Source organism: Eschrichtius robustus, chromosome 9 (assembly GCF_028021215.1).
Source record: "Eschrichtius robustus isolate mEscRob2 chromosome 9, mEscRob2.pri, whole genome shotgun sequence".
NCBI classification, from domain to species: domain Eukaryota; kingdom Metazoa; phylum Chordata; class Mammalia; order Artiodactyla; family Eschrichtiidae; genus Eschrichtius; species Eschrichtius robustus.
Genome location: NC_090832.1, coordinates 59,733,496 through 59,759,688, shown reverse-complemented (window position 1 = coordinate 59,759,688; position 26,193 = coordinate 59,733,496). Strand labels below are relative to the sequence as shown.

The 26,193-nt window shown below is 36.8% G+C and overlaps 1 protein-coding gene and 1 non-coding gene across 2 annotated transcripts; both read right to left on the bottom strand.

Annotated features, from left to right (window-relative positions):
• Window positions 1–1,138: 1,138 nt before the first annotated feature.
• On the bottom strand, window positions 1,139–24,639 carry COQ3 (coenzyme Q3, methyltransferase). The gene is made up of 7 exons (XM_068551425.1): window positions 23,838–24,639; window positions 14,942–15,068; window positions 12,253–12,405; window positions 9,803–9,902; window positions 6,555–6,797; window positions 3,009–3,168; window positions 1,139–1,681 (listed from the first exon to the last, which is right to left on the bottom strand). The coding sequence occupies exons 1-7, from the start codon at window positions 23,944–23,946 to the stop codon at window positions 1,461–1,463; spliced, it is 1,113 nt and encodes a 370-aa protein (XP_068407526.1). The 5' UTR covers window positions 23,947–24,639; the 3' UTR covers window positions 1,139–1,460.
• On the bottom strand, window positions 15,455–15,527 carry TRNAD-GUC (transfer RNA aspartic acid (anticodon GUC)). Its single transcript has one exon. It is a non-coding gene; the product is annotated as a tRNA-Asp (tRNA).
• Window positions 24,640–26,193: the final 1,554 nt, after the last annotated feature.

Genomic DNA, 26,193 nt, shown 5'->3' with positions numbered 1-26,193 from the left:
TTTCCCATTCAGTAGGTTGTCTTTTTGTTTTGTTGTTGGTTTTCTTTGCTGTGCAAAAGTTTTTAAGTTTAATTGGGTTCCATTCATTTATTTTTGCTTTTGTTTCCTTTGCTTTAGGAGACCAAAAAAAAAAAATACATTGCTACAATTTATGTCAAAGAGTATTCCACCTATGTTTTCTTCTAAGAGTTTTATGGTTTCTGGTTTTCCATTTAGATTAATTTCTAATACCAACACTTTTTTTTTCCCCCAACAGATAGAATGAAGAAGCTTTGCTTTGGTAACAAAACTACTAGAATTCAGACTAAGAATAAAACTTTTAAATGAAACCCAGTGGGAACTCCTGATTTTTAGTGTCCTAATTAGACATTAGCAACTGAAGTTAAAATTTCTTTTAACCCTTTAAATTTCAGTTTCCTCCCTGGAATGCCACTGAGAACAAGCAAATGATAAGCTAAGATGGTTGGGAATTGTTTGCTTGGTGAGCCCAATCCAACAGGCATTGACAAAGAAATACAGAAAGCTTATGAGCTTAAAAGTGAGAAAGGTTAGGGAATTCCCTGGTGGTCCAGTGGGGTGCAGCCAAAAAAAAAAACAAAAAAACAAAAAAACGGTGAGAAAGGCTAGAAACTAAAAGCTAACTTTCTATATGAGTCACAGGCGTTCAATCTATATTTCTCATATATGGTCAACACCCTCTATCAAAGTCCTTATACATTCTGGACTTTCAGAAAAAGCCAAAAAATCACATACTTCAAGAGGCGTGAAAGTATATTTCAAGTCAGTCCTTCTAATTACAAAATGTTAGCCAAAAAAGAAAATCTCCATAACTAAACTCTTAAATTGAGTTCAAAAATCTTTTCTACTTAAAAAAAAAGGCACCACAAAACATTTATAGAACTGTACAGAGAAAAATGTCCAACATAATCTGAATTTCTTGATTCTAATGTTTGACCAAACCCAGTATATATTTAACAATCAATTTGTTTTCCAAAAACCAAAATTTAAAGGAAAAAAGACATTTTATCTTCCTAAATATAACTGGTATAAAATAAAACCAGTCAGAAGCATAACTGCCTTTAACTAAAACCAAATAAAGAAGAACCTAGATGATACAAATTTACTTAAATTAAAACATTACAGTATATATGTATGTGCATACATGCGGGAAAAATATAATCTGTAAGATGAAGTGAAATATGTATACCCTATTTATATAACAAAGGCTGAGAAACTTAAACTCCTAGATCACATAATACCTCATCAAAACTTTTTTTAATCCATAGACTAATCCCTTGAAGGTAGCTATTAGATGAAACAACAAAAGCTTTTATCCAAGGTTTTAGCCCTTTCTATTGACTCTTTTCTTTAGGATCCTGTCTCAAAAGACAAATGGTATATTTTGTGTATTTGTAAACATCAGACTTTCAAGCCATTTTACTACAGTCCTTAGAAACAATTCATTTCTTCAGCTCTTCATGCACACCTGAGTTGGTGGAGGTTTCAGTTCGGAGCTCTTCTGTTTCCTCCTTTAAAGCAAACTCGGCAGGAGCTGGGTGTTCCTGGATGCTGGATTTCAGGGCATGAGCTGCATAATTAAGGCTGGTGTTTTCACTCCAATGCCAGTAACCTGAGAAGGGGTTGTAGAGCATTCCTGCCACAGTTTGAACTGACAGACCGTCTGAGAAAAAAAATATCAGACAGAGCATATTTAATAAATATTTACCTTCCACATGCCAAGAGTCTCATGCAACTCTCCAAATTAAAAAAGGATTCCTAACTCAATAGGCACAAATACTTTGTAGCCATGTACAGCTCATTCTTTACTGCAGCAGAACATAAACTCTAGCATGGTATTTGGAATTTGGTTAAGTACTCAATAAATGTTAGCTGTTTTTAGAAAATACCTGCCAACAACTGACTGTTCCAATCTTTAAAATATTTTTTCTACTCTATTTTCAACAAAGTTACTTGCAGAGAAGAAATTACCACATTTCATTGGACAGATAATATTATTCCAAGTAAAATCAAGTTTATTGATATACTGTTATATGAACAAAAAGCATGAGACACACAGGAGCCTAAGAGGAATACCAAATGCCAAATAAATGAACTGACAAGTGTTATTACTTGACAGGAATTCAACAGGTAAATCAAGTGCTCACGAGGTGTAAAGCAGAGCTAGGCATTGTGGGGAGCACAAAAAGGAGACAGTCTTGCCTTCAAGCCAGAAAGAGGCTAAGAACACTAAAATAGGGGCTTCCCTGGTGGCGCAGTCGTTGAGAATCTGCCTGCTAATGCAGGGGACACGGGTTCGAGCCCTGGTCTGGGAAGATCCCACATGCCGCAGAGCAACTAGGCCCGTGAGCCACAACTATGGAGCCTGCGCGTCTGGAGCCTGTGCTCCGCAACAAGAGAGGCCGCAATGGTGAGAGGCCCGCGCACCGCGATGAAGAGTGGCCCCCGCTTGCCACAACTAGAGAAAGCCCTCGCACAGAAACGAAGACCCAACACAGCCAAAAATAAATAAATAAATTTTTAAAAAAAGAACACTAAAATAACCGTACTATAAGGCATGCTATAACTAGCATAAAACACTACATAAAAAGTGACAAGGAAGTTCAAAATATATCTGACTATGAAGGAATCAGGAAAAGTAATACGTAAAATAAGCTGATTCAAGCACGGCCTCAATAGGACAAACTGAGGATGTGTAACTAAAAGACATTTGTACCTTATCCTTAAACAGGTGAGGACTAAACAGCCAAAAAGTATTCATTGATCATCTATGATTTGCTTGGCCGTGGGTTAGGTGCCACAGGTGAGAGAAAAGTGGATGTAATACTTAATCCTAACTTCAAGGCGTTTATGATCTAGTTGAGGAGAGAAAACCAACATCCAAAGAATAGTGGCCTATTTCATTAAGTGCTAGGTTATGTGATTAATAATTATAGGCACATTAAAAGTTCAGTTAGGCCTTGGAAATTGGAAAAAATTTTAATACTTACTTGATTCCAGAATGCTCTCTAGCTCTTCAGGTGAAACAAACTTCTCCCATGTATGAGTACCTTTTGGTACAATACCTGCAATCTGCTCTGAAAAAACAATTCCCAAGGCATAGGACAGCTGTGTTTTGTTGATTGTAGTAATGAATAAAGAACCACCGGGCTAAAAAAAAATATGGGTAGAAGTAAAATTTTAAATGTTAGGAGTATCAGTTAGATAAAGGCTTGGCTTCCCCCACCCTCCTCCTTCCTTCCAAACAATTTAAGTGCAGTTAAGATACACAAGTATGGGGACTTCCCTGGGGGTCCAGTGGTTAAGACTCCGTGCTCCCAGTGCAGGGGGCACAGGTTCGATCCCTGGTTGGGGAACGAAGATCCCACACCGCGCGGCCAAAAAAAAACAAAAAAAAACAGAAACAAAACACAAACCCACAAGTGTGAATAAAATATAATCTACCAAAATAGTGGGTTTTTTTCTCTCGGGAAGTTCATTGTTATGGGCAGTCCACTACAGATGCGCGTACTGAATTTATGCAACAGTGCTTACAACTAACTCCTAAAATCATACATTACTATGATTTATGTTTATATTATATACATTCTTTTGTACATATCAAATAAGTTATAATAAAAATATAGAAATGAGATCCGGCTGCTCTTCCTTGTTACATGTTCACACTGATGTCTTAATGTGTCAACACTGCTTTCTTTTTGGGTGCTGAGCCTGCCTAACTTGTTTGGTACAGCGCACACTGCCCCATGGTTTGTGCAGGCTGGCAAGGCCAGTAAGTGTCCTCCGACAAAAGCCTTAATGATTAAGGTATGAAAGTGTTTTGTTTTGTTTTGATTTCATTAGTATAAAGAATATAAAGAGATCAAGATAAGAACTTCAGTGAATGCAAACCACTTACAGGACTGTTTAGTCTGCCATTTTTTAGTGACTATATTTATAGTGTTTCCTGTATCTACTCCCACAAATGGCAAGAACATTAATGTCTCTTCCACACATTCTCATTAGCACCTGATGGAGATAAAATGCCAAAGACCCCTTCCAAAATAATCATTAAGATATATATGTATGAAAATATCTCAAATACCACTCTAAACCAAAAATAAAAATGATAAGAGAAGGCCCTGAAGTATTGGGATGTGCCCTTAAAACTAAAATATCACACACTACTTCATTACACATTATAACTTTTCTCTGTAAAACTCTAGTATTCTAAAATATCTCATTAAAAATCACTTATGTGTCAATTATATCTCAGTAGAGCTACGGGAAAAATTACTTATAAATATCTAATCTGTGTTTCATAAAATCTTACTCTAAGGAAATAGTGATGAGCATTGGTCATTTTTTTTTTTAAATAGGCTTTCCATTAAAGCAAAAATTAGTTTTAAATTCCACGATGCCAGTATCCCTAATATATGTGAGAACTTCCATCCATACACACTGACTGAGACACTACACAAAAAGAAATAATTCAGGAATTTTCCTTGGAAAATAGGAGGTACACCTAATAAAATTTGTTTAAGAGGAAACACCACCAAGAAACTATACAGGGCTTCCCTGGTGGCACAGTGGTTGAGAATCTGCCTGCCAATGCAGGGGACAAGGGTTCGAGCCCTGGTCTGGGAAGATCCCACATGCCGTGGAGCAACTGGGCCCGTGAGCCACAATTACTGAGCCTGCGCGTCTGGAGCCTGTGTTCCGCAGCAAGAGAGGCCGCGATAGTAAGAGGCCCGCGCACCGCGATGAAGAGTGGCCCCCACTTGCCTTAACTAGAGAAAGCCCTCGCAGAGAAATGAAGACCCAACACAGCCATAAATAAAATAAATAAATAAATAAAATTAAAAACAACAAAATACACATTAAAAAAAAAAAAAAACCTATACACATTGAAGGAGACTACGGAGACATGGCAACTAAATGCAATATGGAATACTGGATTGGATCCTGCAACAGAAAAATGACATTAGTGGAAACACTAATAAAATTTAACAGGGTCTGTAGTGTAGTTAATAGTATAATGTCAACTAATTTTGTAGTTTTGAGAAATATACCATGGGCTACATACAGGGCTAGGAGTACCGTGAGGCAAGTGAAGTACTGAGGGCACAAAATCCAAGGAGGCACTCACTCTCTGGGGCATGCAAATGCAGGACTGGCGCAGAATAGCGAGTGCCGCCTTTGACTTTCTGCCACACCTGCCTCACCCCGGTTCCTACCCTTATTATGTAGAATGTTAACAGTAGGGGAGACTGGGTGAAGGGCACCCTTCACCACCCTTCACAGTGGGAACACTGTGTAATATCTTTCCAACTCTTCTATAAATCTAAAATTATTTTAAAACAAAAAGTATTTTTTAAAACCTCTATTTAGATAAAGGCTAAGCATTTAATTCCTTTAGCTCTTGACCTTAGGGAGTTACCTCTTGAATACATAAACAACAGAGTTGATATAGTAATAATAATAATAATACTTTGGAAATATTTATTAAAAGAAAATTTGGAACCACCTTCAGAGGACTGTGTCAAATTATATAAGCATAATAATGTAGGGACTTCCCTGGTGGCGCAGTGGTTAAGAATCCGCCTGCCAATGCAGGGGACACAGGCTCGAGCCCTGGTCCAGGAAGATCCCACATGCCGCTGAGCAGCTAAGCCCATGCACCATAACTACTGAGGCTGCACTCTAGAGCCCGCGAGCCACAACTACTGAGCCCGAGAGCCACAACTACTGAAGCCCACACACCTAGAGCCCGTGCTCCGCAACGAAGCCACCACAATGAGAAGCCTGAGCACTGCAGCGAAGGGTAGCCCCTGCTCGCTGCAACTAGAGAAAGCCCGTGCACAGCAACTAAGACCCAACACAGCCAAAAATAAAATAAATAAATTTATAAAAAAAGATAATAATATAATGGAGAGAACCAGACTTCAAATAAAAAGAGGTAGCCTTAAGCCCTACTTAAGTGCCTAGTAACCTTTGACTTAGAGACCATGTGACCTTTGACACCTCTCAGATTCTGATCTTCACTGGGTCAAAGGAAGTCACAGTGCCTGCCTTACCTTCCTCACCTGGTTGTAGGTAAGATCTGATGAGATCATTTGTATGAAATATTCTTTTATAAGCTGATAACTGTTACACATATCACATATACAGAGTGACTTAACAAATGCTGGCTAACCAATTTATGCTAATAATGGTTTTTTATTTTTAAGTATTAATCCAAGTCAATTTCTTAGTAATTGTCATTCAATGCCTATTAGGTAATTAATCCAGACTATACCAAAGAAAAATACCACTATAAATCTATTGTTTGTATTACACTGTTCAGCACCAACATTTTTCAAGATCCCTGGACATCAAGATACTGGATGTGGAAAACCCCAGATATTGAGGGCAGGCTGAGAGGCAGAAGTAATCTCCAGTAGAGATGCTGTCCCCTCATCCTGTCTTCCTGGTTAAGTATTATAAAACATTTATTGCTATGGATACATACACAAACTCAAAAGAAAAAACAAATAAGTAAACTCTGTAAGTCTTACTTTTAACACTTGACAGCAGCACTGTATAAACGTTTCTAGATCAATCACATGTTCTACAACTTCAGAAGCTATGACAGCATCAAATGTTTCTGCAGTTTCTTCCACAATCTTTTCCAGGGAACATGCTCTGTACTCTATCCTCTTATCCAGGACTGGGTCAAATGATTTATGGTGCTGTGCTGTTTTAATGTTCTCATCCACAGGATCAATTCCAATAACTGAAGCCCCAAGCCGCCCTAGAGGCTAATGGCATAAGAAATCATTACCCTCGAAGAAAATAGAACACATGTTAGCAATAAAAAGCTTCTCAGAAAGGAGACAAGATTAGGCACAAGGTGATAATTGTTGGAGATCATTTATGGGTAAACAAAAGTTCAATATACCATTTTCTCTAGTTTGTACATGTTTGATAATTTCCATAATAAAAAGCTTAAAAGTGAGAACAATAATCACAACAACAACAAAACTTATCAAGAACTGCTTAAGAATAGTGAGGAAATTTTTGTCTACATTCTCTAGATATATTTACAGGCACATAGCACAGTATTAACATATTTAAAGTGCAATAAATGTAACATGTCATTGTAAAAAGAGCAAAATTTTCTAATACTCAAATTCTCTAAAGCACATTTTTTTCTCCATAGTTTCTCTTGTGACTGACTAAAAACGATTCTAGTAGCTAATTCTTCTTTCAGCCTTTATATTCAGTCACTTCCCATGACATGCCTGAGTTTTTAAACACAGGCTTTATTTTGATCAAAACTGCATAGCATTTATTTTATAACTCTTTAGTTAATAAGTTAAAAGTATAAATCAAATTATTTTAACTTTAGAGACATAGATCTGTAATAATACACGGAGAAGATCATAGAACACATACAGTAAAATTGTACTAATTTACAATTTGATACACCTCATATTCTTGATTCTAAGGGATGTATTTTCACATATTTTACATTTCCTGAAATTTTATAATTGATGTCAAGAGAAACCAGTGCACTGCCATATGAAGAACACATTTTCTGTGCATATGGAAACTTAGCTATGTATCAAAGGCCTCTGTTAACCTCACTGTCAACTTGGCTGTTATGACCTTGACAGTAACACACACCATTGTATCTTCACTTACATTTGTATCCTATACTGTTTGCTTAAAATATCTTTCAAGCAAAGATTATGATGCAGCATTTAAACAAAAAGTTATTGTGTTGATAGGAGATCACAAAATAGAACTGTAGGGCATAAATATTCTGTCAGCTAAAGCAAGTATTGTTCACAGGGAGAAGTACTCTAGAGCACCTAAGAAGGGGAGAGCCCCCAAAGCAGGCAAAATTCTGTTACGTTTTCATACTGAAGCAAGTGCAAAAGGACAGCTTATCAGTGCATTTAAACCAGCGGAAATTGCCTAATATCTTGGGAGAGAAGAGACAACAAAATTTCCAAAGCTATTCAAATGACCAGTGCTTTTTTTTTTAATTGAAGTATAGTTGATTTACAATATTATATTAGTTTCAGGTGTACACCACAGCAATTCAATACTTTTATAGATTATACTCCATTTAAAGTTATTATAAAATAATGGCTATATTTCCCTGTGCTGTACAATATATCCTTGTTGCTTATTTATTTTATGCATAGTAGTTTGTACCTCTTAATCCTCCTACCCATATCTTGCCCCTGTCCCCTTCCTTCTCCCCACTGGCAACCACTGGTTTGTTCTCTGTATCTGTGAATCTGTTTCTGTTTTGTTGTATTCATTTGTTTGCTTTATTTTTAAGATTCCATACATAAGTGATAACATACAGTATTTGTCTTTGTCTGACTTATTTTACTAAGTGTAATACCTTCTAGGTCCATCAACATTGTTGCAAATGGCAAAATTTTCATTCTTTTTTATGGCTATTATTCCATTGTGTGTGTGTGTGTGTGTGTGTGTCACATCTTCTTTATCCATTCATCTGTTGATGGACACTTAGGTTGCTTCCATATCTTGGCTCTTGTAAATAGTGCTGCTATGAACATTGGGGTGCGTGTATCTTTTCGAATTAGTTTTTTTGTTTTCTTCGGATGTATACCCAGGAGTGGAACTGCTCAGTCATATGGTAGTTCTATTTTTAGTTTTCTGAGGAACCTCCATACTGTTTCCTGTAGTGGCTGCACCAATTTACATTCCCACCAACAGTGTACTAGGGTTCTGTTTTCTCCACATCGTCATCAGCATTTGTTATTTGTAGACTTTTTAATGATAGCCATTCTGACTGGTGTGCGGTGATATCTAATTGTGGTTTTGATATGCCTTTCTCTGATGATTAGCAATGTTGAGCATCTTTTCATGTGCCTATTGGCCATCTGTATATCTTCTTTAGAAAAATGTCCACTCAGGTCTTCTGCTCGTTTTTTAACCTGGTTGTTTGTTTTTTGACCTGGTTGTTTGTTTTTTGATGTTGAGTTGTCTGAGCTGTTTATATATTTTGGATATTAACCCCTTATCAATCATATCATTTGCAAACACTTTCTCCCATTTAGTAGGTTATCTTTTTGTTCTGATGATGGCTTCCTTTGTTGTGAAAAAGCTTTTAAGTTTAATTAGGTCCCATTTATTTATTTTTACCAGTGCCCCATTTTTGTGTAAAAAAAAAAAAAAATCCTCACTATAATTTTCTGAAATACTTATATATTTTTAAGAAAGTAAAAAGCATGTACTAGTTTATAATCATAAAAATATTAAAAACAACATTATATACTTCCTGTTTTAAAAATGAACAATATTATTTGTTAAAAGGATAAAAGAGGCATAAGCCCACTTTTTCTCAATTTTTTTTTTCCCAGTTAAAAATACCAGGAAAGTTTGGGCTTCCCTGGTGGCGCAGTGGTTAAGAATCTGCCTGCCAATGCAGGGTACACAGGTTCGAGCCCAGGTCCGGGAAGATCCCACATGTCACGGAGCAACTAAACCCGTGCACCACAACTACTGAGCCTGCGCTCTACAGCCCGAGAGCCACAACTACTGAGTCCGCGTGCCACAACTACTGAAGCCTGTGCACCTAGAGGCCAAGCTCCGCAACAAAAGAATCCACTGCAATGAGAAGCCCGCACACCGTAATGAAGACTAGCCCCCGCTCACTGCAACTACAGAAAGCCCGCACAGCAACGAAGACCCAACACAGCCATAAATAAATAAATAAATAAAAATAAAGTTCCCTTTAAAAAAAAAAAGAAAAATGCCAGGAAAGTTGTAAATCACTTACCTCCGTTAACAATCCACCACCACAGCCAACATCAAGAATCTTCATCCCAGACAAAGGTTTTCCTGGCTGGTGACCAGCAACTGTTTTTAAAAGATTGTCTCTTTTAAAAAAATTCAAAATATATAAAAACAAATTATTAATTTTATCAATAAAGTCTTAAAAGTGCATTATTTCCAAAGAAATATTAAACTCTCTTTTTAAATAGACTATTGATTTTGGGGGTAAAAAAACTTTTATTTTCAGCATAAAATGACATTATGCTTAATTTATAAGATATTTTTAGTAATCAGAAGCAAGAGGTTTAAAGTAAAGTTCTTGAAATAATCTAGTAATAATTATGACTTAACTATTACTTTAGTAATAATCTAAAGAAAAACTTTAAAAACAATCTAGTTTAGATTAACCTAATTTTATTCACTTGAGATATCATGTCACCTGAGGTATTATTAGCTATGTTGCTAGTACTTGCTAGACCCATTTCATATCAGCAACAAATAGGTTATTTTACAGGGTTTAATAGAAGCAGACTGGAGATCTATATTTTCAGACTTTGCCTATATTCCCTTCTAAATTGAGTCACTTTTCATCTTCTAAGTTAATGGTGTTTTCATGATCATGTAAACAGGCATCCAAATCAAGTAAACTTAATTCTAAGATAATCATAGCAATATTTTACCACATACACAAATGTAAGCACACACACATACACACCCATATACACACACAGATATATATAGCTAACAGTATCGTAAACTAAACTTTTAAGTTGGACTACATACAAATTCTAATTATACTTATATTAAAATAAATGTCATATATAATAAGGACATCTTAGGAAATCTTTTATTGCTATTCAAATTAATTGACTTCTAAGAAAAACCTAGATAGTGGTTAAGTAGATAATTTCAGAACATTATAATATACAGAAAGGACCCATTTCAAATGAAATCCAATCCATTCTTCACACATTGGCCAAAATGACTTCTTTATATCATAGTTTAGATCACATTGCTCCCTTTCAATGGTTTTAATTATGATCAGAATAAAATCTAAGCTTCTAACCATAATTTGTACTGCCCTGGATGGTCTTTTTTAGTGTGATGTCTAACTAGTAGTGTCACATTAGTTGGAATAGAGTAGCTCTCAAGCTGAGCACGCATCAGAATCACCTGGAAGGAAGACACAGGCTGCTGACCCCCCAAAGCAGTAGGTCCAGTGTGAGACCTGAGGATTTTGTATTTCTATCAAGATCGCAGGTGATACTGATGTTGCTATAGTCCAGGCCTAACCTTGAGAACCACTGATCTAGCCTAACAGAACGACATTTCTGCTTTTCTCTGCCTTAGTGTTTCAATGATCCACTAATTCAGTGGTTATAAGAATGCGCCAATATTTTCCTTTTTGCTGCACTGATAAAACCAGCAAAAACCAATCAGGAAGTTCCTTGAGGGCAGTCTGAATCTGATATTCTGTGTCTGTCACAGTGCCTTGCCCATGTCGGCTGCTCAAAAATGTTTAATAAATAAATAAATGGGCAGAAGAATGAATGAACAATTGACAAGTGGAGTCTTGATAAGTGGAGTCTGATGAACCCTTGCCTTTACCTCCCATGGCAAACTCTAAGTTCCTGAAGCACACGGACTGTGTTTTGAATGATGAATATCTCAGTAGCTTTTACAGATTCTAGCCCCCAAGCTCTGTACAAGGTAAGTTCTCAAAAAAATATTTGTTGAATTGAACCTTCTCAGTACTATTCCCTTTATCAGAACTGCCTAAAGGCCAAAGATGCTATAAAATGACCTTGATGCCATAGGACCCTAATTCCTTTTCATATGGATTTAATTCTAATTAACTTGATAATATCCAAAAATACTTCAAGTTAATTTATGAAACAGTGTAGAACTCGAGTGATGCTATTAAAAAACTAATAGTTTCGGGACTTCCCTGGTGGGACAGTGGTCAAGAATCCGCCTGCCAGAGCAGGGGACATGGGTTCGAACCCTGGTCCAGGAAGATCTCACATGCCGCGGAGCAACTAAGCCCGTGCGCCACAACTAATGAGCCTGCGCTCTAGAGCCGGTGAGCCACAACTACTGAACCCACGCGCCTAGAGCCTGTGCTCCGCAACAAGAGAGGCCACAGTAATGAGAAGCCTGTGCACTGCAATGAAGAGTAGCCCCTGCTCGTCACAACTGGAGAAAGCCCATGTGCAGCAACGAAGACCCAACGCAGCCAAAACTAAATAAATAAAATAAATTTTTAAAAATATTTTTTAAAAAATTAATAGTATCAAACAATGGACATTGAAGAGAATCTCCCTAATTTCTAAAGCAAATTTAAAATGCAGCATTTTGAACCTAGGCATAAACCGAGAGAAAAATGAACTCGAAAGAAAATGAATTATTGAAAAGAGTTGTATTTTAAAAGACCTAGAATTTCTGTAATGTTACCTAATGAACGGCACCCTCAGGTCGTTCATAGAGTGAAGAGGTGCATATACTCCTTGCTCGTCCCACCACCTGTGCGCCAAGGCCAGGAAGGTCTTCACCTCACTGCTGTCTACAGTGGTCCAGGAAGTACTGTACAGTCTTGTCGAAGGGAGTCTAAGAGGTCAGAAGGAAGAGCCAGGCAAAAACTGCCATTTAAAAAAATGTAACATGGGATATATTAAGTAGAAAGATATTCTAATTTGCAATTTATTAGATTCTAAATACATGTATCGCTTATTTTTGATGCTTCAAAACAAGTTTTCTTATAATCACATTGCTTATAAGTAAATAAATATATATATGTATATATGTGTGTGTGTGTATATATATATATATATATATATATATATATATATATATATATAGTCACAGATGAAACAAATTAATTTGCTTTCGAAGTAAGTTACAACAAAAATGAAACTTTATAAAACTTGGCCTTTTGGGTCACATAGTAGTAGTAGTAGTAGTAGTAGTAGTAGAAGTAGTAACTATTTACTGAACACTTACTAAACGCCAGGTACTGCTTGTTTAAGAAATCCCTATATGTCATATGTCATCTTATTTAATCCTCAGCAACTCCATAAGGTAGGCACTATTATTATCTCTAGTGCACAGACAAGAAAAGGAAGGCTCAGAGAGATTAAGTGGTGGAGCCAGGATTTGAACTCAGATGCCTCAGCCTTCTCTCCATTTCTACTGCTTGATCATACTAATCCAAGCTCCCGTCATCTCTTGCCTGAACTATTGTCCTAGCCTTCTAATTAGTTGGCCTGCTTACGACTTCATCCTCCTCTAATCTGTTCCCCACAATGCACCCAAAGTGACTGTTCTGAAATATAAATACGATCATGCTATTTTCCCACTTAAAATGCTTCCATGGCTTTCCAGTGACAGTGGGAAAAAGACCAAAATCCTTAGCATAGCATAAAATATTCTGAATTATTTGGTCCGCAGTTTCTTCCCTCTCCAAAGTCACTTCCCACTACTCTCCTCGTCCTCCCCACTCCAGCCACGTGGGCCTTCTCTAAGTTCTTTGAATTGACCATGCTTGATCATTCCCCAGATACTTTGGATATGTCATTCCCTCTGCCTGGAACATTGTTCTCGCATCCCCCCTTCTCTCCTCTACACACCTAATTAATTCCTTCTCATCCTTTAGACCTTAGTTTAAATGGAACGTCATCTAATACTCTCCTATTTTAACTCCTATACAACTCTGTACTTCTTTGTGAGCCTACATGATTAGTTGACCATGTCTCTCTATTAGAACGTAAGCTGTCTTGCTTACCATTTTATTCCTAGTGACAAGCACAGTTCCTAAAACACGGTGCTCGGGAAACATTTGTCAAATAAATAACCTGAAGGAGAAGGCCCAGAAAAGTACATAATTCACGTAAATATTTTTTTTAATCAAATGGAATCAAACAGGGACTAAATGGGGATCAGACAGACACTACACCAAGTCCCATGTCAGAGTACATGATAGGAAAATCCTCCAGAGGCTCTTGGGTAAAAGAGAAGAGGTTGTTACAGTAACAAAGGTAATGCCATTTAAATTTTTACTACGTTTTTCTTAGCTACATAGAGTACATTCTATATTGATTACTTAATATCCTTTTAAGAGTTAAATATCACTCTTCTTTAATATTATCTTATGAATATTACCCTCTTTATCATGCTTCATGCAAAGCCTCAGCAATCAAGGACTAACTTACAGGGACTTCCCTGGTGGTCCAGTGGTAAAGAATCTGCCTTCCAACGCAGGGGATGTGGGTTCAATCTCTGGTCAGGGAACTAAGATCCCACATGCCACGGGGCAACTAAGCCCCCTCGCCGCAACTACTGAGCCCATGTACCTCAACTAGAGAGCCCACGTGCTCTGGAGCCTGCACGCCACAACTGGAGAGGAAAAAAAAAAAGCCCTGCACGCCACAACTAGAGAGAAGCCTGTGTGCCGCAACAAAAGATCCCACATGCCACAACTAAGACCCAACGAAGTCAAAAATAAATTTAATAAATAAATAAAATAAAATTTTTTTAAAAAGGACTACCTTACAATAGTTAACAGTAGGTGGTTGCTCAGTTGACTAAGAATGATTTTACAGACATCCAATCTTAAAAGAGCCAGTTCATTTATAAGTAGAGCATGCACTTGGAAACAGAGCTCATACCTTAAACCAATGCAATATTTTTCACAAAGTTAGAAATTGGTTTCTAATATATGAATACATAAAGATATTACTTTGATTCAATCTTACTATCTAGAATGTATACTTAACCACCTTATATTTATGTTGCACCCAAATCATTTACGATTTTAGCACTGCGTTATTTGTGTCCTGTCATAAGGATATTATGAGGAAGTAAAAAGTAGTTCTCTGAGTAATATAGTCTTGCATTAAAAATAAAAGCTATCGCCAAATATGGATGAAAGGCATGCACTGGATTTATATTATATTACAAATTTTCTGTGGGTTTGAAATTTCCCAAATTTAAAAGTTGTTGGAAAAATAAGAATATTTAAATAAATAAAAGCTACCTTAATCAAACCACATGAGCTATACTGACAAAGTTTATTAAACACAATCAATACTAAACTATTATTGCACATAATTATGTGAATATTTGCCACAGTAATGAATAAACTTACCTGTAACTTTTCATCCTATTCAGGCAGGCAAAAGTCATGCTATAGGATTTGAAACACATGATTCTGTATTCACTGAAAACCGATGGTCTAATTTGTAGAGTCCAACTGAGCTGATTTTTTGAATAAGCTGAAAAAAGAAAATTAAATGTCTAGAGAAAGCATTGCACAGTATGAATCCCTGAAATGCATGTAATTGAAGAAACTATTTTATACAGCAATCTTATATTACAGTTGATAAACAAAAGGGTTTTTTTCCCTTAATTTTGGATTTTACTTTAAATTATAAAACAAAAATCTTGCATTCTGCCATCTAACTCCAATCAGATATTTCTGAAATAATAATCATCAAAAATAAGTAATGCCTATGGTAAAGTTTTTCATGCCATTTGTTTTTACATACACATTATGCTGCACAAAATTATTAAAAAATGATATTCAAATTAAAACTACATTACCTTTTAAACTAGAGTAATTTTTTTTTTTGGTCATACCACGCACCTTGTGGGATCTTAGTTCCCCAACCAGGGATCAAACCTGGGCCCTCAGCAGTGACAGCACAGAGTCCTAACCACTGGACCACCAGGGAATTCCCACAAACTAGGGTAATGTTAATTTTGAGATTATTTATCAAAACCAGTTCAAATTATGTCACTTTCATGTTAGCTACATGAAATGGATTTATACGTATGTTCAACACATTTTACAGAGGAAAAAAAATGTGCACTTATAGACATATATATCTCCTAAAATAAACAGTCATCCAGTTTATATGTTCCAACTTACACAGGGACCTGCTTTATGAACTAGTTATTCTGCTGCAGAACATTCAGTTGTTCAATAAACATTTAAACAAAGTAGACCTTTGAGCAAAGAAAACTACCAGGGACATTACATTATGATAAAAGAGACAAAACAGCAAGGATTTACTATATAGTATAGGAAACTATATTCAATATCTTGTAATAACCTGTAAAGGATATATAGGTTATATATAGGATATATGGGTTATATATACACGTAATAACCTACATATACAGATGTAAATCTATAGATTTACATCTATATATAAATCTACGTATATAGATGTAAATCAACTATACTTCAATTAAAAAAAAAGAGAGAGAATCCACCAAGAAGACAAATTACTCTGGCAAAAAACAGACAAAAACCAGACAAAGATGGCACAGCAAAGAAAACCACAGACCAATTTCTCTCATGAACAGACACAAAAATTCTCAATAATTAGTAAACAGAATCCAGCAACATATAAAAGGAAAAATACAGCATAACCAAGTAGGATTTATTCTAGCTATGCAACACTAGTTCAAGAGTAGAAAATCAATCAATGTAATCTACCATATTAATAGTTGAGAGAAGAACACACATAAGCTTACTAATTAATGTGGACAAAGCATTTGCCAAACTCCACACCCACTTACGACTAAAAACTCTCAGCAAACTAAGAATAGAAGAGAAATTCTTCAATCTGATAGAACACCCATAAAATTTCTATAGCTCACAAAGTACTTAATGGTGATAGACTAATTGCTTTACACCTAAAGTCAAGAACAAGGCAAGAATGCCCATTCTCATGACTCCTAGTCAACGTACTACTAAAAATCTTAGCCAGTACAATAAGGCAAGAAAAGGAAATAAAAGGCATACAGAATGGAAAGGAAGAAATTAAACGGTCCCTATTTACAGATGATATGATTGTCTATGTAGAAAATCCCAAGAAATCTTTAAAAAATAAAAATAAAAAGCTCCTGGAATAAGTCGGTTCAGCAAGGTAACAGACTACAAATTCAACACACAAAAAAGTCAATTGTTTCTATACATTAACAATGAACAGTTGGAAAGCAAAAGTCAAAATGCTCTATTATTTAAAATCAGTACAAGAAAGAATACTTCCATTGTTGTATAAATCCCTCAAAATATGTTCAGAGTCTGTATGCTAAAAATTTATATAAAACACTGATGAAAGAAATCAAGGACAACCTAGTAAATGATGAAACATACTGTGTTCATGGATTGTAAGAGTCAACATAAATCCTCCCCAAATTGATCTATATGTTTGACACAATTTCTATCAAAAGAGACAGAATAGATATAACAATGTTAAAAAGGAGAATAAAATTGCAGAAATCAAATACCCAATTTTAAGACTTATCATAGAGCTACAGTGATCAAGACAGTGTGGTACTGGAGGAGAGACAGACTGAAATATCAATGCAACAAGAGTGTCCAGAGAGAGGAAAAAAAAAAAAAATTCACCCAACTGATTTTTTGACAATGGTGCAAAAGCAGTTCAAAGGAGGAAGAATGGTCTTTTCAGTAAATGGTGTTGAAACAATTAGACGTCATCGACAAAAAAGAAAATTTTGACCGAAATCTCACATCTTATACAAAACTGAACTCAAAATGATCTAAATGCAAAACTATAAAACTTTTAGAAGAAAATATAGAAGATCTTTCTGACTTAGGGTTACACACCGAGTTCTCACATCTGACACCAAAATCACAATCCATAAAAGAAAATATTGATTAAATTGGATTTAACCAAAGTTTAAAACTTTTGCTTGGCAAAATACCTTGTTAAGAAAAAGAAAAGTCAAGTCACAGAATGGGAGGAAATATCTGTAAAACATATATCCCATAAAGAACTTGTATCTGGAATATATAAAGATACTCTTTAAACTCAAAAGTAAAACGAAACAGAAAAACAAAAAACCTCCCACAGGAAAACAAAATAAGCAATCCAATTTTAAAATGGCTGTGGGTATTATAAAAAGGGTATAAAAAGAGACAGACATTTCATCAAAGAAGATATACAGATGCAAATAAGCACACGAAGAGATGTTAAATAGCAGTAGCCATTAGAGGAATGCAAATGAAAGCCACTACATACCTATCAAATTGGCTAAAATTTAACCATCCCTGATATTACCAGGTGTGGACCAAGATATGAAAAAACTAGATCTCTTATATATTGCTAGTGGGAATGTAAAATGGTACAGACACCATGAAAAGCAGTTTAGCAGTTTCTAATAAAGTTAAACATGTATTTATCATGCAGCTTTGCAAGTGCATTCCTGGGCATTTATCCCAGAGAAGTGAAAACTTACGTTCACACAAAAACCTGTACATCAACGTTCACAGCAACTTTATCCATAACAGCCCCATACTGGAATCAATCAAAATATCCTACAATAGATGAATGGTTAAACAAACTGTGGCATATTCATATCATAAAATACTACTCAGAAATCAAGAGGAATGAACTACTGATACATGCAAAAATTTGGATGGATTTCAAGGGTATTTATGTTGAGTGCAGAAACATTTTTTCAAAAGGTATATACTGTAAGATTCCACTTACCTAACACTTGTGAAATGGCAAAATTATAATGGAAATAATAATATAATGTAATGGAAAATAGATCAAGGTTTAAGGTTGGTGGTAGGGTTTGACTATAAAGGAGTATTACCAGGAGTTTCGCTGTGATTGTGGAACAGTTCCATATCCTGATTGTGGTGGTTATTACACAAATCTCTATGTGTGGTAACACACACACATGCACACACACACACACACAATGAGTGCATGTAAAGGTGGTGAAATCCAAAGAAGGACTGTAGTTTAGTTGATGGTATCATACTAACGTCAATTTCCTGACTCTGACAATGTATTATGGTTATGTAAGATGTTATCACTGAGGAATTGGGTGAAGGGCATATGGAAATTCTCTGTATTATTTTTGCACATTCTTATGAGTCTATTTCAAAATAAAAAATTTTTAATTAAAAAGTATGAAAGTGGACACTACAAAGTGCCTCTCCTCCCCCTGACTCTAGGTATCCAGCTTCCCTCTCTGCAGGCAACCAATGTTACTAGATTTGCATGTAAGCCTCCAGATATTTTATACATATTTCATTTTTGTGTATCAATTTCTCTCTTATTTTATACAAAATGTAGCACAGTATACTCATTGTTCTGCACCTTGCTCTTTCCACCTATCAATGTATCTTGGAGACTTTTTTCATAATAGAGCATAAAGAACTTCCTTTTTTTTTAGGTTTGCAAGGTAATCCATTGTATGGCTGTAACTCGTCATTTATTTAAGCAGTGCCCTATTTTTTTTTGAATTTTATTTTATTTAATTTTTATACTGCAGGTTCTTCCTTTTTTTTTAGGTTTGCAAGGTAATCCATTGTATGGCTGTAACTCGTCATTTATCTAAGCAGTGCCCTATTTTTTTTTGAATTTTATTTTATTTTATTTTTATACTGCAGGTTCTTATTAGTCATCCATTTTTTACACATCAGTGTATACATGTCAATCCCAATCCCCCAATTCATCACACCACCACCACCACCCCCCGCCACTTTCCCCCCTTGGTGTCCATACGTTTGTTCTCTACATCTGTGTCTCTATTTCTGCCTTAAGCAGTGCCGTATTAATGTACATTTATTTAAGTTATTTCTAATTTTTTGCTATTCCGAAAACATAAGATTGAATTACATAGGTAATTTATTTTTGAGAGTACCTGTATGTAAAACCGCAAGAATTGTGTCAATTGGCATGTGCATTTATAAATTTGTAATTACTTTCTTAGATGTTGAACCAATTTGCAATCTCACTAGAAACTATGAGTTTCTAGTGTTGGTTTCCCCACACTGATAATACTTTGATAGTCACCTATGCAGTGTATTATCAAACTTTATCTTTGTTAATCCAATAGGTGAAAATGGTATCTCACTACAGTTTTAATTTATCATGAGTGAGGTTAAGTGTCTTTTTTTTAAGTTTAATGGTGCTATGGTCTGAATATTTGTGTCTCCTCCATCCTCCAAATTCACATGTTGAAATCCTGACCCTCAAGGGGAAGGTATTAGGAGGCGGGGGTCTTTGAGAGGGATTAGGCCTTGAGGGTGGAACCCTCATGATTGGGTTTAGTGCCCTTATAAAAAGAGACCCCAGAGAGCAAAAAGGCTTCACCTATGAACCAGGGAGTGAGCACTCACCAGACACCGAATCTTGGCCTCTGCAATCTCCAGGACTGTGAGAAATAAATTTTTCTTGTTTATAAGCCACCTAGTCTGTGGTATTTTGTTGTAGCAGTAGGAATGGACTAAGACAAATGGTCATTTATATTTCACGTCTTGTCTTTTCATAGTCTCTGAACATTTTTCTCCTGAGCTTTTTATGTTTTTAAAATTTTCTTTTGTTTAATAGGACCTCACAGCCTGGCCAAAATTCATTTTAACATCCTCAGAAAAAAAGTTTGTGCTTCTAGGCTTTAGCTCAAGTTATTCTCTCTTCCACCATTTCTATCTGTATTATTGTTTAAGACCCAGGTCAAATATCACCTCCCTGATGACTTTAGGTAGGTAAATGAGATATCAGAGAATTATGTAGACTGTGATACACAGATAAGGATTTACAGTTGACCCTTGAACAATGTGGCGGTTAGCAGTGCCAAGGCACGCGTGCAGTCAAAAATCCAGGTATAACCTTGCAGTCAGCCCTCCACATCTGCTACTCCACGTCCTTGGATTCAACCAACCTCAGGCAGTGTAGTACTGTAGTACTTACTTATTGGGAGAAAACTCCCCACATTTAAGAGGACTGGTGCAGTTCAAACTTGTGTTGTTCAAGGGTCAACTGTGTAAGGTATTATCATGAAATTGAGCCTCAAAGATTTCAACACAGTCCTTGCTCTCTGGTCAGTGATGACCCCAATCTCCCTCTCACCTCCCCTATTTCTGGGAAATTAGTCCCTCAGTCATCAGTATGGCCAGAATTCTTAAGAGCCTTAAAATCCACCTCACCATAACTGAGAGAAACTCATCAAGTTCGTATTAATAGAATGCTACCAATTCCTTCTTTACCTCGAATCTGTGATCATTCTGGTATTTGAAATTTTAAAGGAATGAGGACATTTTTCACTTAATTTATTCAAAAAGTCATTTATCAGCACCTATCAGGTACCATGCTGACAGTGAACAAGCCCTCTACCGTGCCAACGGCGTGGTTCCAGCATTCATCATTTATTGTCTGGATTACTCTAAGGCCTCCCTGAGCCTAGTCTTGTCCGCCTCCGTCCCACTGTCTACACAGCTCCCAAGTGTTATTTCTAAAAAACAAGTCTGAGTATGTTGTTCCTTCTGTAATTTCCCACTGTCCTGAAGATAAAGTCAATCCCAGGAGGTGTACATGGTCTTTCGTGTACTTGTCATGGCCTAAAAAGTCTGTCTTATCCCTGGCCATTCTCTGCCCTCTTTTCCAGCCCTCCATCCACACTGTACTTTTCAAGGAACACCTCGCAGTTTCCTAGAAATCTCCTCACAGATACTCAAGCTGGTCCTTTGGCCACTCCAACTTCTTCTAAAACTGGACAACTTCAAGACAGCTCCCTAAATATCTTGTTTAAGAAGTTTCCCTCATCCCAAATATTTATTCCTTCTATGCTCACTTCCAAAATTTGGAAATATTTATACTGTATTTTTTCCGAATTTCTGATTATAAAAGACATATTTACTGAAAAAAATTATGAAAAGTATATAACGAATGATAAAATGATAGATCACCAACGCCACCTCAGATAATCACTGTTAAAATTTTGATGTATCTCTATTCTCACTATATATCTCCAAGTTCATAATACAAACTGATTTGTAAGGTTTTTTTTTACCTTTTTAAAAATTGAAGTATAGTTAATTTACAATGTTGCATTAGTTTCAGGTGTACAGAAAAGTGATTCAGACAGATTCTTTTCCATTACAGGTTATTACAAGATACTGAATAGAGTTCCCTGTGCTATACAGTAGGTTCTTGTTGTTTATTTTATAGATATTAGTGTGTATATGTTAATACCAAACTCATAATTTAATTTATTCCCCCCCACCACTATCCCCTTTGGTAACCATAGGTTTGTTTTCTATGTCTGTGAGTCTATTTCTGTTTCGTAAGTAAGTTTGTTCATATCATTTTTTTAGATTTCACATATAAATGATATATTTGTCTTTCTCTGTCTGACTTACTTAGTATGATAATCTCTAGGTCCATCCATGTTGCTGCAAATGGCATTATTTCACTTTTTTATGGCTGAGTAATATTCCACTGTGTATATATACCACATCTTCTATATCCATTCATCGGTCAAAGGACTCTTAGTTTGCGTCCATGTCTTGGCTATTGTAAATAGTGCTGCTATGAACACTGAGGTGCATGTATCTTTGCAAATTAGAGTTTTCTCCAGGTATATACCCAGGAGTGGGAATGCAAGATCATATGGTAACTCTATTTGTAGTTTTTTAAGGAACCTCCATACCGTTCTCCATAGTGGCTGCACCAATTTACATTCCCACCAAGAGTGTAGGAGCCTTCCTTTTCTCCACACCCTCTCCAGCATTATTTGTAGACTTTTTAATGATGGCTATTCTGACTGGTGTGAGGTGATACCGCATTGTAGATTTGCATTTCTCTAATAATTAGCAATACTGAGCATCTTTTCATGTGCCCGTTGGCCATCTATAGGCCTTCCTCAGAGAAATGTCTATTTAGGTCTTCTGCAACTTAAGAATCTTAACACTACATCTAATCATTCTCCATGTGGCTACACATTGATTTAAATCATGTTTATTGGCTGCACTATTTTTCACTCTATTGAGAGTAACAGCTTATCAATTCTTCTTTTGTTTTTTTTTTTGTTTTTTTTTTTGGCCAGGCCACACAGCTTGAGTAATCTCAGTTCCTCTACCAGGGACTGAACCCCGGCTACCGCAGTGAAATCCCGGGATCCTAACCACTAGGCTACCAGGGAACTCCCACAACTTGTCAATTCTATTGGAGGCCTTTAAGTTTCCCAGTTTTTGCTCTTTATAACCTGATCTTAGTTCCATCCTGACGTTTTTTTAAAGAGACCCTTAGGTATCACTTCTTTAAAAATTCCCAGTGCCTGGCAAACAGTATTCGTTAAATGAGTTTCATGTAATAAATGAACTTAATGTTCTGGTTAATATTGGGAGTTAAATAATCAAACTGTCTTCTACAAGCATCAGGTTCGGTGTGTTACTTTCTTGATCTTATTTGCCAATACAATGCGTTGAATTAACCTATTCATCAAAAAGTAATATTGCTGGGCTTCCCTGGTGGCGCAGTGCTTGAGAATCTGCCTGCCAATGCAGGGGACACGGGTTCGAGCCTTGGTCTGGGAAGATCCCACATGCCGCGGAGCAAATAGGCCCGTGAGCCACAATTACTGAGCCTGCGCGTCTGGAGCCTGTGCTCCGCAACAAGAGAGGCCGCGATAGCGAGAGGCCCGCGCACCGCGATGAAGAGTGGCCCCCACTTGCCGCAATTAGAGAAAGCCCTCGCACAGAAACGAAGACCCAACACAGCCATAAATAAATAAACAAAATAAAAAATTAAAAAAAATATATTGCTGCCTTAAATCCTGAAACATGGCAAGATACGTGCAAACAAAACACAAATAAAAGGCGACCAATGAGACAGCTGGTGTCTTTTCCCGCCGGGGCAAAGGAAAAAGGCACATGACCTTGAGACTCCAGCCGGCACAGTGGTGGCCGGCTCCTGCAGGAGCTCAACGAAAATAAGACAAAAGGTCACTGGATACATGGCGGCGGCCCGCAGGCTGCGCTCTCCTCGGCCCGGACCGCTAGTCCTCAGCTACTTTTCCCAGCCTCTGGGGAAGGGACGGTATGAGCCCAGGCCGAGCGTTCAACGGACAGCGAGACGCAGGACCCAACGTACAGGTCTTTGGCTGACCCCGCGCGGAGCCCCGAGACAGCCCGCCGCCCTCGCCCGCGCCTGCGCAGAACAGCCAGCCCGCGCCGTGGGCTGCGTGCGAACGACCCCCACGCACACACTCACCTGACGACGTGGTTAAGCGAGGACAATCAGCCTGTGTGCCCCGGAACGCCGACCTATGCGCTCCTAAAAACCGACTCCCGGAGGAGCTCAGCTTGCGGCCTCCCCACATCGCGAAAGGATCCACCTCTTCCGGTCCCTCCCGCAAAACATCCCGAACAGAAAGGTTCCGAGAGCCAAACTAATCATGGTTGCAGTGATGGGTGTTATAGATGTGACTGTAGTTACTCTTACACGCTCAACATGTCAAATTGTGCATGCAGTTAAACTATAGAATGTTTCTATTGTCATAAACTAACTTCAAGATCCTCCGTCTATTCCTGTATGACCACCTCAAAGTAGCCATCAGTCATGATACCACTTCAAGCTATGTGATCTAGCTGTTATTCCTGTACAGCTCTAATTATTTCATATTTAACAGATGTCTCCCAAGGACACTCCTGTAAGACACTGACCAAAACTTATAATCACAAAAGATCCGAAGCACTTCTTCCCTAAGAGAATTGTTTCCCATTTCAAGGCACTCAAATGTCAGAGGGCCAGAAGTCTAAATTGAAAGTTTGTTTTCTGTGAGTGACCTGATAATGTTCCCGACAGGGCACACATTACATAGCAGGAAACTGTTAATCACTCAGGCTAGGCAAACTTCACTTAAGGGTTAGAACAGGCAACCTAACATTTTACTTCTAAATGTGTAACAGCCTTTCCTTGGGTAAGAACAATGATAAATGTCCAACATCAAAGACAAACAAAATCATTATACATTTTTAACAGGCAGGATCAGACTGGTAAAGGGTTCTTTGAATTAGTCAAATTTACTGCTCAGTAATGGTCTTTCTCTTATGGCTTCTTAGTAAAATATTGACCTCCTCCTAAGAGTGGTTGCAGATTTTTCAGTTGTTGTCTTCAGAGCTCCTCTCTCAAGATGCATGACCATCTCTCCAACTGAAGGCAGAAAGCTCTGCACAAAAGAACATTTAGCACGTGTTATGTCTGCTGGAGTGACAGATCCCAGGAAAAAGCAAAGTGCAAGTATGATTAAAGTTCTAAGAGCTTGATTTACATGTACTTTCTTTGAATGATTCCCCTCACTGGGCTTCAGAGCCTCTCCACTACATTTTCAGTTCAACAACAAAGGCAATCAGTGATTTGCCTTAATACCAATAGGAAACAAAAGCCTCTTGAATACCCACTAGTTTGGCTCAGATAAGCAAAACTAGCTTGCAGTACTTTTTCTCTACAAATATCAATAAAAGGCTCTTCCAATGACACTTAAACCCAAGTTGTACTGGAGGAACAGCAGCTATAATGCGATGTATGGCTGTTGTGAGATATTCCTCAGATCATCCCCATAGTCTCACCCATAAACGTGTTATAGAGTCTACAGTTTATTTTGCTATAAAACTAAAAATCTATTTAATACTTTGAAATTCAATTTTATAATTTTATATAAACTTTTTTCATTCAAGTTAAGGGTAAAGTGCTCCCTTACAGCTAACAGTTTTACCTCTTTGAAATGATAACACTACTACATCCACTTCGGTTTAACTGATAAATTTTTGTATTTACAAAATTCCATATATTCAATAAATTGGTAACTTAAGATAATTTTATCTTAACATTACCATAATCAGAATGTGGCAGATTTAATTTGTGTTTTTATAGGAAACCTATGGATGACACCTAGTAAACCTTCATGGTATCAATGTAACTCATCACACATGAGTTATTTTAAGGGCTATTACGTTATTTTAAGCCCATTTTCTCATATAAGGTTTAGACATTACAACCAAATTCTACTTAAAACTGAAGAACTTAGGACCTTAGAGATAATCTAATTCCACCCTTATACAGCTGAAGAAACTGAGTTCCATTGTGATTGATTTGCCCAAAATATATCAAACAGCAGAGGCAGGACAAGCCAATGAATCTAATACTATTTCCACTAAACCATGCTTTGCACATTTTAGAAACTTCAATAAATTAAAAATACTATTTATATACTTCATGTCTTCCTTTGAAGAAACAAAATAACTCAGACATTAAAAAAAAGATGATGTTTGGAAAGTTCACCTATTGTGTATTATACCATTAGGAACAGATGCTTTTTAAAAAAGACATTTTACAAGGGCAGGAAACATATACACTGAAATTCCACACCAATCTTTATTTATATTTTGGGGCCTGAAACAAATCTTATAATTACCTCTTTCCAAATTACATTTTATTCTCTTAATGGTGTGGTTTACCCCCATTCCACAAAAACAAGTATGATTAATACACTAGAAATATTTGAAAAGAAAACCTCTTAAGACAGTTTTTATTAACCAATCCAGACCAATGATTGTCTCAAAAAATT

Coding starts and splice junctions, on each gene's coding strand:
- COQ3 (XM_068551425.1), bottom strand. CDS start 23,946: ATGTGGGGAGGCCGCAAGCTGAGCTCCTCCGGGAGTCGGTTTTTAGGA. Junction 12,406..14,941: donor AATAGGATGAAAAGTTACAG/GTAAGTTTATTC, acceptor CTGACCTCTTAG/ACTCCCTTCGACAAGACTGT. Junction 1,682..3,008: donor AGAGAGCATTCTGGAATCAA/GTAAGTATTAAA, acceptor TTTTTTTCTCAG/ACGGTCTGTCAGTTCAAACT.